At 41.6% G+C, this 12,318-nt stretch overlaps 1 protein-coding gene across 2 annotated transcripts; it reads right to left on the bottom strand.

Moving 5' to 3' along the window:
• Positions 1–4,301: 4,301 nt before the first annotated feature.
• Positions 4,302–7,504, bottom strand: LOC147145103 (succinate receptor 1-like). Of its 2 annotated transcripts, XM_086036023.1 has the most exons (3): positions 7,233–7,504; positions 5,835–5,933; positions 4,302–5,702 (listed from the first exon to the last, which is right to left on the bottom strand). In XM_086036023.1, exons 1-3 carry the CDS (start codon positions 7,233–7,235, stop codon positions 4,983–4,985), a joined length of 822 nt encoding a protein of 273 aa, XP_085892149.1. In that variant the 5' UTR covers positions 7,236–7,504; the 3' UTR covers positions 4,302–4,982. The 2 variants fall into 2 exon arrangements, with proteins under 2 accessions (XP_085892149.1, XP_085892148.1); XM_086036022.1 differs by having other exon boundaries at positions 4,302–5,933.
• Between the last annotated feature and the right edge of the window lie 4,814 nt (positions 7,505–12,318).

Raw genomic sequence — 12,318 nt, forward strand, 5'->3', positions numbered from 1 at the left:
AAATCGCAATCATCCTATCACGGGTGAGCTACTGGTACACACTCGGACCATGATGGTAATTCCTGGTTTAGAGGAAGTACTTATTTACTTTGCTGTTAATAACAACAAAAAAACATTTATGGTGTTCAGTGTGTCAAGTGGCTTAGCATTAACAGCTTCTGTCATGTCACGTGGCTTCAGTATGAGAGAACAACATGTGGACATTAGAACAATATATATGTACAGGTCATGTGTGTGTTTTTAAATAATGTTAAATTGAGTCAGGGCTATCTCGACTTTGGACATCATTCACCAAAACAGGGAAGACATTGAAGTTGGCTTTAAAGGATAAGGCCATTGATATTAACATAAATTAAAGATAACAGTGAAACCGGGAAACATAATTGTTATTTTTAGGATTGGCATGTTATTGTGAGCTGTGTCAAATGGGAAAAGAAATTTTGTTCCTCCATGGGACGGAAAAAATGCAAAACAGCCAACAAATCCAAAGGCCTTTTATGGTCAATTAAAAAAAATAGCTTTAGAATATTTTTCTATAGCAACGATGTTCTATGGCCAACATGAGGAGAATGAAGATGGAAAGGTTGACATGCTTGACTATTTTCACCAACTCTTTTCAGCTTTTCATGTTTTGTTGGGACTTCTTCAACCTTCTGTTTTGGATTTTAGTCTATTTTCTTCCCACCATAGCCAGGACCTCCCAGATTTTCTCCCAACAACTGCCTCACATTAGAGCTGGTCTTTCCCTTCTTTTGTATTTGCCATCAGAGCAGCTTTCCTACTCTCCTACTACATGCTCTTTCACCGGCTTCATGTTGAGTCATACCTTTTCCTACTATACTACTACTACTCGACCATATTTTTTCTATGCATACGTAAAAGTAAGAATAGAAATGTATTTTTCTACTATCTATGTACCCAAACTCTAAGAAGTGGTGATTTTTAGTGCGGGCCTCCCTCTACTGTAGTTCTACTCAAAAGAGTCACTGCCTTAGTAAAGTTTAGTTGCATTTAACAACCACTGGCATGCAGTCAGGGAGTTCTAGGCGTTCTCAGCTGGCCCAAACACCAGCAGAAGCTCAGACATACATTTACAACTTACATGAAATGGTAATCAATTACTGTATTTCCAACGGTCTTCCATCTTCATTTTATAGTGTGTGTCTTGGCTGTGCAACGTCCAGTCATTTGAGTTTTTTTTTTGGTCCAATCAGAATTCAGCTTTCATATGTTGCCAACTTGCCAAATAGTTTGCGATCTGCCCAAGGCCTTCAGAATACAGAGTGCCAGCGTTGAGCGCACACACACACACACACATACATGCACACGCACGCACACACACACACACACGCACAAATACACACACACACTATTGAAATCGCTGCTTTCATCCATCCATTATCCTAACCACTCGTCCTCACAAGGGTCGCGGGCGTGCTGGAGCCTATCCCAGCTGTCATCAGGCAGTAGGCGGGGTACACCCTGAACTGCTTGCCAGACAATCGCAGAGCACAAAATGACAAACAAACACACACACTCACAATCACACCTAGGGGCAATTTAGAGTGATCAATTAACCTACCATGCATGTTTTTGGAATGTGGGAGGAAACCGGAGTACCCGGAGAAAACACACACAGGCATGGGGAGAACAAGCAAACTCCAAACAGAAGGCCGGGGCCGCAATCAAACCCACGACCTCTGAACTGTGCCTCATGGTCTTTTACTTGATGGCAGAAGGTAACAGGAAAAAAAACAAAACAGTTCACCTGTTGGCATTCATACAATAGAATAAGTCATAGCTTCCTGCATAACAGCTTTTTATTCAACTAAACTGGTCAACTGATATAGTAAATGTGTCACGAAATTGATACAGCATCATCATTGAGTATTTCGTACTTTTTGTGACATTTTGGTTTGGTTCAAACGTCTACACATCAGTTTGATTTCCCATGATGCTACAAAAGCCTCATTTTTATTTTAAGTTTAGAATAAATTTTCTCCTAAGTAAAAATGTAATTGATCTGCGTGTGTATCAAACTCTCCAAATAATGCTTTTATTAACTACACAGAATGTTTTTTAATGTCTGGACATTAAAGGGAAAGATAACCCCAAAATGTTCTTTACAATAATATTTTCTATGCGTTTTCCCTTGTCTAAAAACAGAATTCTGAGTAATATTGTGTTTGTGGAATGAGAGTTAATCTACTTGTTTTAAGCCATCTGTGGTGGCAGCCATTTTGTCACTTTCTGTCGACTGAAAACAACACCGTATGTGATAAACTGTGATGTCATTTTCGCATCTCGAGCGCAACCCGGAACTTTTTTTTCCATGGGGAAATTACAGAGCTGGGCAATCTGTCCCAGGGACAGAACGGTCTGTCCCGGACTAATACCCATTTTGTGGATGGACGGACGAAGGATGAGAAGTCTTTTAAAACGGACAAAGCAAGGACAAAAGTGGGTTTTCATCTGTCCCTCTATTCGTCTCTAATCGGGTCAAGTACCTGTCAGGATTTGGCATGGAGGTGGACCCAAATGCAGGGAGGCGAGGCAGGAGGACTGTTTATGATATTTTAATGAACATGAAATGAAATAAACTTGACCGGTTACTGAGGCTTGGCGTGGTTATGAGGCTTGGCTTAGAGGTGGTGACGAGGCTTGATTTGGCGAGGTGACGACAACCGGTAACTCTGTCACCATGACAGCTTCAACAACTCAGACTAAAACAATAAACGCAAGGACAACTATGACAACAGCGACTACACGACAATGACCCGACAAGAACTGAACAAAACCTAGCAACTTAAATACAAACACACTGACGAGACAACGAGAAACACCTGGACAAGAGACACAAGGTAGGAGGGAGCTGATTGGCCAACACTAGGGAGTGGAAGGCACACAGGTGGACACAATAATCATGACGAGACAGACACAGAACACTGAGCAAAACATGAAACTAAAGCAAGCCCAAAACCAAAACAACACAAACATGACAGTACAGACTCAATGTGTTTCATTGGGTTCTTTTAAAAAGCAAAACCACTGCATGTTCTCTTCTACGGAGCCGCCTTCATTAATTGCCTGCACAATGTTTTCATGTGCTTCCCAGTAGTCACAAGTGTGTAAAATATATAAGTAACTTGTTGACTGCGACTTCTGGCCGTCTGTTGGACCCAAATAATTATATAATATGACAAAACCAACCCCGGGGCAATGGAAGAAAGCACACGCAGTTGCGTAAGTAGTAAAGTACTATGGCACATTTTGAAGTGTGTCCACAGCGGGTTTGAATAGTAAATTAGCCAGCTAATGATCCTTATAAAGCCTCTGCCGTTAGCATCTCTGCCGCGGCGGCGTCAATCACAGACACTTTTTTTTGGGGGGGGGAGGGGCGTAATGGGTCGGGGGGGGGTATTTTTTATGAATAAGGGCGGGGGGTTGTGGCCGGATGGGTACCCTGGTCAAGGGTGGAGGGTCGCGGCCGGACCAGCAAAAAAGGGTCAAGTGCCCAGCTCTGCATAATAGTATTGCATTCTCACTCGATCTAATATCCCCTGGCTTGATCCAGTCAGCATCATCATCTTCATCACATCACGACGGTCTTGTGTTGCAGCTAAATGCTATCTTGGTTAAACAGTTGTAAACAATCAAATACACTCACAATACTCCCAGCCGGTAAGTAATTAGACAGCTAATGATCTTTAAATAATGCTTGAGTGCACAGAGGTGTTTTTTTTTTTTTTTTTCATTGTGTTTTTTGACGGAATGTAAGGACAGAAGCAGTTTAAAAGGACGAGGACGGACATGGGCGGAGGACGATCATTTTTACGAATAAATACAGAGGGACAAGGACGGAAGGGTACCCAGGTCGAGGACGAAGGACGGACCGGCAAAAAAGGGTCAAGTGCCCAGCTTTGGGAAATTATGTCAACAGACACCACATGAGCTCATCATTATTGATTTCGACTGTCTGGCATGTACTGCCGACAATCTCATGACTATCACACATCTAACAAACTATTTTACCACACGCGACACAGCTCCTCTTGGACAGGACAGGGTGACTTTTTTTTACTCAGACTCGTTGTGTGTCAGTCAACCAACTCATCCTCAGACTCGTCAATATTTTGAAGATGTCATGCCTTTTCAACTCTATAAGAATTCATATAGAATATGGTGACTAGCAGCGTTTCTCAATGCAGCCGCTGGTTGCTATGGAAACCCGGCAGCGCCATCCCAGCGCAACACAACTAAGTAGAGCTGCCAAATTGATGGGCATGCCGTAGTTAAAGGAGTAATGACTCATACCTATTTTTATATATTTTTAATACCATAAAATTGCACCATGGGAATGAAATATATACAGAATCAGGAAAAGTCAAGAGGCAGAAGCATCTTCAATCTCTATACGCAGATTAATAAAACATCAACGTTTGAAAACAGTCAAAATGATGGCTCTCGTAGTACTAATGTTAATGGAGGTCATAATGAAGTCAACGCCTGTAAAATGTAAAAACAGCACAACACTACTTCAGTGTTTATGTTATGGTGAAGTCTTACAGCTTTGAATGGGTGACTTCTTACTTCACATACGATAACTTGAGTATATTTTTCTTTACTTTCATTCGTCTCTTAACATTCCTATTGGAGGCTGTGAAAGACAAGCTAAACACTCAGGCAGATATGAATCACTGCTGAATTAATCTCACGTGAGGAACTCTGAGAAGTCATTACATGATGTCATGCATGTTGACTTCCATCATCTGAAAAGTTCTGTGAAATTAAGAAACAGAAAAAAATAAATAATTAACCCTTAGCTGCTGAACTCACACTTTGCAAGATTTGCTTAAGTCTTGTCTTGCCTGACGTCATGCAGTGGGGCAGTTAACGGGTTAAACTGTTTTGTGCCAATTTAGAGGCATATGTACCTAATAAAGTGGACAGTAAAGTAACAAATCATGTCCTTTATGCAGTTTTCACACAGGTTCTCTTGGCTGCTTTGTCTTTCTGGCCAGCTTTCGAACTTTTGCGACTAGAAACTTTCTGAACTTGTCCCCCATGAGGAAGTAGAACACTGGGTTGATGACGCTGTGCAAGAAGGCCAACGGTCTGGTCAAAATGTAGAGGCCCTCTATGTACATCCTCGTACACAACTGCACCTCTGCCCAGGCCTGCCGTGATGCTATCCTGACGTTTCTCATCACGTGGTATGGAGTGTACAGTACCAGAAACATGACTGATGCGGAAGCCACAACCCTGAGAGTGTGCTTGTACTGTGCCGTCCTGCGATGAAAAGCCGTTTCCTGGGTCCGCAGTAGCTGTGCAATCTGTTTGGAGAAACCACAGAGTCCAAGCAGAGGTAGAATGTAACCAGTTAAGGTGAGCCCCATGCTGTAGCCCAAAGCACTGACATCACCCTGGAGGCTGGCAAAGTCATTGCAGCGAGTCCAGTTTCCACTTTGCAGGTCCTGAAGCATGAGCGCTATCATGGGAATCACTTCCACGTTGACGGCAAGCCAGCTTAACCCGGTCACGACCAGCGCCGCCCGCGGCCTCAGCAGGAAGTGGTTCCGCGCCGGGTGGCGGATGAGCAAAAAGCGATCCATGCTCAACCACACCATAAACAGAATGGATGAGTAGAGGTTGACATGCAGGACGTAGCGGTTGATGACGCAAGCGTAGTAGCTGGTTTCTTTCTGGTGGTTGGCATAGAGGTAGGAGAGGCGTGGCAGCGTGCAGAGGAAGATGAGGTCAGAGATTGCCAGGTTGAAGAGGTAAACATTGCAGCTCTGCCACTTGGGCAGACAAAATAGGTAGCCAAGTACAACCATAAGATTCCCAGGGAAACCGATGCAGAACTCGAGTCCATAAGATGGTGAAAGGTAGAACCTCTCCAGCACATCATCTATTTCTGTACAGTTCAACACCTGGTAAGTAGATGGGAGACATGGGAAGATAAATCTGTGGTCAAAATCCCCCAAGGATCAAGAGTCTCACACAATGTACTAGTTTGTAAAGTGGTGTAGGAATACATTGTCACGCTTCACAAGAACGCACGCCCAATTACCGCCATACTGACTGTCATGTTACTGTAATTTGGTTGTTTTGTATTAATGGCCTGCAAGTGTTTTTCATGCAAATACTGTATTTACTGTAAATAGGACTGTACTACTGCGTAAGTGTAGGCTGGTGATCGACTACGATCGACGTGTTCCTACTTGTATACTAATTTGTGTCATATCCAGTGCTTTAAGTGGGCTGGTACGCAGCCCTATGGAGCACCAGCAGAGCCGGGCATTTTACTAAAAATTGACCGTCCGTTATTCGTCATCCGTCTGCAGCATGACTACCCTTACGTCGTCCATCATTCGCCTTATTTTCCGGGGGAGAAAAATAGTAGCCGCCAGTCCGCCTCTAATTTTAAACGGCCACCCCTAAACTTTCACTAGCATACCTCAGTATCGGCATAATTGGTAGAACGTCTCGACGGCTAGGAAGAGATTTCAAGACACCGTCTTTTAGACATATCAACGAAGCTGCAAACATCATGTTGTAGCACGCAACCAGTGAAAAAGCTAACTTCAAAATAAAAGCATAACAACATTCAATACATTGAAGCCAATACTATAGCCTTAGTAGGCTTTTATTTTTGAAGATGGCCCATGTGGGGGCATGACGGCTAATTTGATTTGTCTTTTTGACATTTGGGCTTGCCTTATCACAGTTTTTATTGCCATTACATAGTTGCTACCAACATCAACACAACCCCATCTCGAAATCATATTCAATCGCTAATTGTGGGTGCTAAAAAAAAAAAGCAAATTAATTACTCCATCATTGTGTGATACAGCACAAGTCCCCATCGTTATTTATTCTTATTTATTCATTTATTTATTAACTTATTTATTAATTAATTTAATGATCTGCTGTTACCCTCCACCTAATTTACCAGACAACAGTCGAGTAAGGGGAGTAATAGTACTTTTATTTTTCCACTTAAAGCACTGGTCAAGTCGCCGCTGTAGGATCAGTACTCGTTGTAAACCGAGGACACCCTATCGTGTGTTAATATACCAATTATCAACTTGTTGGTGTACAAGAAATTAAAATGACAAAACATGCCTAACACATCTATGTCACCATTAAACACCAGAAACAAATATGTCTCTTTTGTAACACAAATGATTTACTGCAATTAAAATTGAGTATGTTTAAAGCGGACTCACCATTCCGCGGTCTGGAGTTGGTGAAAGATCAAATAGGTTGTGCCCAAAGAAGTGCACTGTAGACTGCAGCCTACTAACTGCAAAGTGGAAACGGTAAACACAAAGTGCTGCAGGTACTGCTGACTTTTATATGACTCTTTTGGAAAACCAAAAAAAACACCGATCCCACAACGATGAAGGCACGCAGAAACTGTGTCATATTTCCGAGCACCAAACACAACCCCATGTTTAGTGTAGACACAGAGAATAATAGCAAGGTGTTGACTTTAATTTGAAAGGGCTGGTGTCAAGTGCTTTTCACGGCAATTGCACAACTCCTGAGGTTGATTTGGACTTGCAGCCCACTGCATATTTTGGCAACAACGCCTACAATGTTGGTCTGCCTTCAGAGAGCACATGATTCACTGCTGAGAGACATGTGAGGATAAACCACGGTCAATGTTTTTTTCTTTCTTTCTCTTTTAGTAAAAAGAGAGCAGAGAGCGCGAGTTTAATCTAGGTATAACCCAACCTGGACTGTCCTTAGGAGACCCAGTCTGTGTGGGTTACCGGTATTTGGTTCTATTACCATGAGCTCAGGAAGTGATTTTGCAGAATTCCTGCACTTTAGTGGTGTAGGATGCCTTCCAGTTGAAGGTCACCAGTGGGGTTCGCAGCGTAAGTCCATTTTATCTTGCAACATTGAATAGTTGTGCTCCAGATAACGGAGAACAAATATTTGTGGAATATCTGAGAACTTCTCACTACGTCACGGCACTCTTGCAAAGCAAAGCAAGAATGGCCGAGGTTTCTGTCCTTCAAGTTGAAATGGCACACTCATTGGCCCACCGTGCCTATCCTTCGCTTGTGCTCTTGTTTTTCAATATATATTGACCAACCACAGAATCAGAATCATCTTTATTGGCCAAGTACAGGGTGTTTCATGAGTCTGTTACTTGACAAAAACTCATATTTTCGGAACTGGCAAGGGTAGCAAGATTAAATCGGTTTCACTTGAAAGGTGAAAAAAGTTTGATTTGCACTGATTTCATTTATATCCATTGATAATGCCATTCACTGGAAAAGAGAAGGCGTTTTGTGTCGTAGAATTTGATAAGAATGTATGATCTGAAGACTCAGATAATTGAGGCCTTGACATCCATCATTCATGGTTTGTTTGTTCGCGTTTGGCAAGAAATGGAAAACCGTTTCCATGTATGTCATGTAACTGAAGGCTCGCATATTGAATTTTTGTGAAAAATGTAATAAAACATGAATCCCTTAGGTTTCTGTGTTCAATCGTTTGCTACAAAAAAATAAGATCAGTAGCTTTCAGGAAATACAGGTTGGGTTTTCATATCGTCAACAGTCATTGAGATATAAGGTAATGTAAAATGACAGACTTACGAAACTCCCTGTACAGTATGATGTAAAAAAAATTTTAAAAAACAAGAAATTTGTCTCCACTAATTTGAGCCAGTCTAGTATTACAGCCAGAAGGAACTATAACAAAATGAACATATAGGACATAAGTACAGTTGTTGAGCAATGTGAGGATCCAATGAATGCGGTCGTACCGAACAATGACAGCTGTGCAAATGATTGAGAGAGTTGTCAAGCAATATGAAGTGATCAGTAGTGCTGTAATGATGATAGAATGACAGATGTCCAAATGATGAAGAGACTCCTTGAGCTCTTTAAAGTGCCCAGTAGTGTGGAACAGTGATCAACAACAGTTATGCAAATACACAGAGTGCTGAAGCCGCAATAACTGTCACAATGGGGTTGTGCAAAACGTGATTGGGCCCAGATGCTTTGAGGCAGAGTGTGATGGAAGTTGTTTGATGGTGGGGCTGGGCAAGCGTGGGGTGTTAAACTGTCTTTTTCAAATTTGCAGAGGAAGGTTATTTAAATCGTCTGGAAATCCTTTATTGTTTTCTGCTTGGTGCGGTGGTCTCCTTTAGTGACTGATTGAATACATATCCAAAATGATGCAGAGTCGTTAGCAGCAAACCTTTTTTTCAGCTTATCTGCATATCATTTCCTTTGCAGCACTTGCCCAATATAATGAACCCAGACAAAAATGCTAAATTAGCTCTTGATACCGGAAAAAATACATTGTACATTTGTTTTTGTTTTACTTCACTTTAGTTTAAGCTTTTTAGGTCACTACAGCATGCAGGGAATAAAACTATTCTCCGAAAGAGGGACAAGAGCTGGTTCTAAATTAATTAAAGTAATGTAAGAGAGACGACTAAATTGGACAAGAGATTGGAAACATTCTTTCCAATGATTATTGTAGGAAGCCACGTGCGGTTATACTCGCCAACGGACCAACTAACAGCTGTTTGAAAAGTGTAGTAATGTTTACATTCAACCACTACTAAACATATTATAACAGTAGTACCTTTCATACAGTCTCAATCATCTTAAGGGAAGAATATGAGCCGACGCATATTGTGCAAGTGCTCATAATGTGGCTGTAGTATGTCTTCCATTTGTAATTATGTGGAATAATACCTCTGCAGTCCTTTCAGTCAGGATTCTAAAGAGCATGGGAGTTCCCTCTGGTGGTGGACGAGTGTAAACACCATCAACCACCATTAGCTTGGGCTGATTGTTAGCCAGTTGCAGGGCATATTGACAAAGAATGATTCAACTCACACTTTCATTCACGCTTATTCATTTAGGGCCATATTCTCTCGTTCGGGCTTAAAGCAACACTGTGTTATATGTCAGTTTTTGTTGATTATGGCGGTGCCATGTGGACAAAAGTGGTCAACCACATTTCCCATGCGCGCCAGTGCGTAGTGTCGCGAAATCCTGAGCTCTCGCTGGCCTGCAAGTTGGCCTGAATTACATTTCTATTTCCAGTGGCTGTGTGAAAGATGAATAGTGATGAGGTAATGAATCTAACTTTGTTTAAACAATACTTTTGTTTTTGGGTTTGTTTTGGGGCTTCTGCCATGCCACCAGTAATAGCGCGTAGACGGCTGAATCGACTTCCGTCCTCATAGCGAAAGGAGGAAATGAGTACGCCGTAAAACAGGACATTTGTATTTTTTTTTGTATGCGAGGGTTGTTCCCATCCTCCCCAAAGTTGCTTAGTGCCTGTAAAAACAATAACCCCTCCTGGGGCATGACAAAAGTCCCATTCAACTACTTGTAAGTCAATGTTTCATCAAAATTGGAGTTGTCAAATTTTTTTAATGAGGTCGAATTCTTTCCCAGTGCTACTTACGCTCCTTTCTTAAGCACTTTCAGCCAGCATCAGCTCAGCACCGCTCGGACACGCGGCTGTCACGCAGCGTGTCACGGAAGCTTTTAATTGAATCGAACGTGCAACATGATGTTTAGCCTTCAAGAGGCGTTAGTCCTTACTACAGCCTCCTGAGCGCACAAGAGGAAAGGTGCTTAAGATTCTGAGAGAATACGCGCACCGACAGGGGATGCCCACATTTAAATGTCGCGAGTACTGTACAGTGGTACCTGTGCTTACGAAATGATTTGGTTGTGGAAGAAATTTCTTAAGAAGAAAATTTTGTAAGTAGAGACGCGTTTTCCATGTAAATGCCATAATCCGTTCCAAGCCCCCCAATATTCAGACATAAATGTTTTATAAAGCATAAAAATGAATGAAAACATGTAACAAATACATGTTACAATTAGATTATTGCACGATAAATTAGAGTTGTGCATAATGTAAAAAAAAACAAAACAAAGAATAGAGTAAGGAATAAAACTGATGGTCGTTTACCTTTTAATTGCTGTCCTCATCGCTTTTTGCCTTCTTTGGTTCGTGTTCTCTCTCAGAAGTGTTTTTTGCCTGGCGTTTTGTAAAGAACTGATTTGATAATGTGGCGACTGTCGATACGGTCATATTCTTTGGCGAGATCAACCAAATGCATCCCCTTTTCTTTCTTTTCTATTATCTCTTGCTTTGTTTGTATGGACAAAAACGATTTTCTTCTTTTTTTTCTTTTCCTCATTTCTAATTCACGTAAAACTATCAGAACACCTCATTGCCCGAGGGGCGAATAACGAGGGCGCTGCATTTATCTATATGTTTACCTATCCACACACACAGAGACGTACGGAATAGGTCCCTCTTAGCCAATGGGATGCCAGGAAGATGCTAAACTAGCCAATGGCAGAGCAGCTATGAGTATATTGCGTTCACGAAACTCCGGAGCTGCGAGTAGCAGGCCATACTGCGAGTATCACCCCATACTTTTACCTTTCGTATCCTGTAATTTCTTTCGTAACTAGAGGCAATATTTTCCTGTTGAGGCGTTTCGTAACTTGAACATTTCGTATGAAGAGACGTTCGTAAGTAGAGGAACCACTGTATTTAGTTTTGGGGAGGAAATTGTCCTTTCTACAAAAACAGCAGCAACAACAGCCCTGATTTCACATTTTCTCGCACCTTTGACACTTGGGTACCCAGGCCAAGCCCTATAAAAATTGCACTTCACTATTACTGAAAAGAAAAAGAAGTTATTGAAAATCAGCACTGATCTAATATGAGCTGTACATCCACAGTATTTTTCAAAGTATGCCTTGGATTATAAAACTAATTTTTTTTTATGTGATTCTAGTTCCTGGTGTACTTCCTCCTCACATGTAGCTAAATAAGAAAACAAAAACAGACAGTTCTGAGCGGCCCACAGTGAACTTTAACTCAAGAAGCATGTGATACTAAAGAAATTCGACAGAGGGCAGCAGTTATCTACAATACATGGCCAACACGCTGCAAGTGTGCTACCATGTGATGATCATCTTTCAACTACAGGACAATTCTTTATGGTGAGTACATTGTTCAATTATAGTCAGAAAATAATGTCTAATGATGAGTTTCATGGAGAAAATGGGCTTTTAAAACGGGAAACAAAATGAGGAAGCATGCAGTGCCAAAATATAAAAGAAAAAAAAAAGGAATTTATTTGTCAAGGGTCACGCTGTGTCAATTAGTGTGTCACAGTGACCTCATTACTTGTGTGAGTGTGTGCGGGGGTGTGTGCGTGTGGGTGTGTGTGTGTGTGTGTGTGCGAGAAAAGAGGAAATCGAAAGTAGTAACATAAAATTCCCCCTTATGCAATCTGCCCTC

The sequence above is a fragment of the Filicampus tigris genome, chromosome 7 (assembly GCF_054856515.1).
Source record: "Filicampus tigris isolate MCC_2025a chromosome 7, RoL_Ftig_1.0, whole genome shotgun sequence".
In the NCBI taxonomy this organism is placed as follows: Eukaryota; Metazoa; Chordata; class Actinopteri; order Syngnathiformes; family Syngnathidae; genus Filicampus; species Filicampus tigris.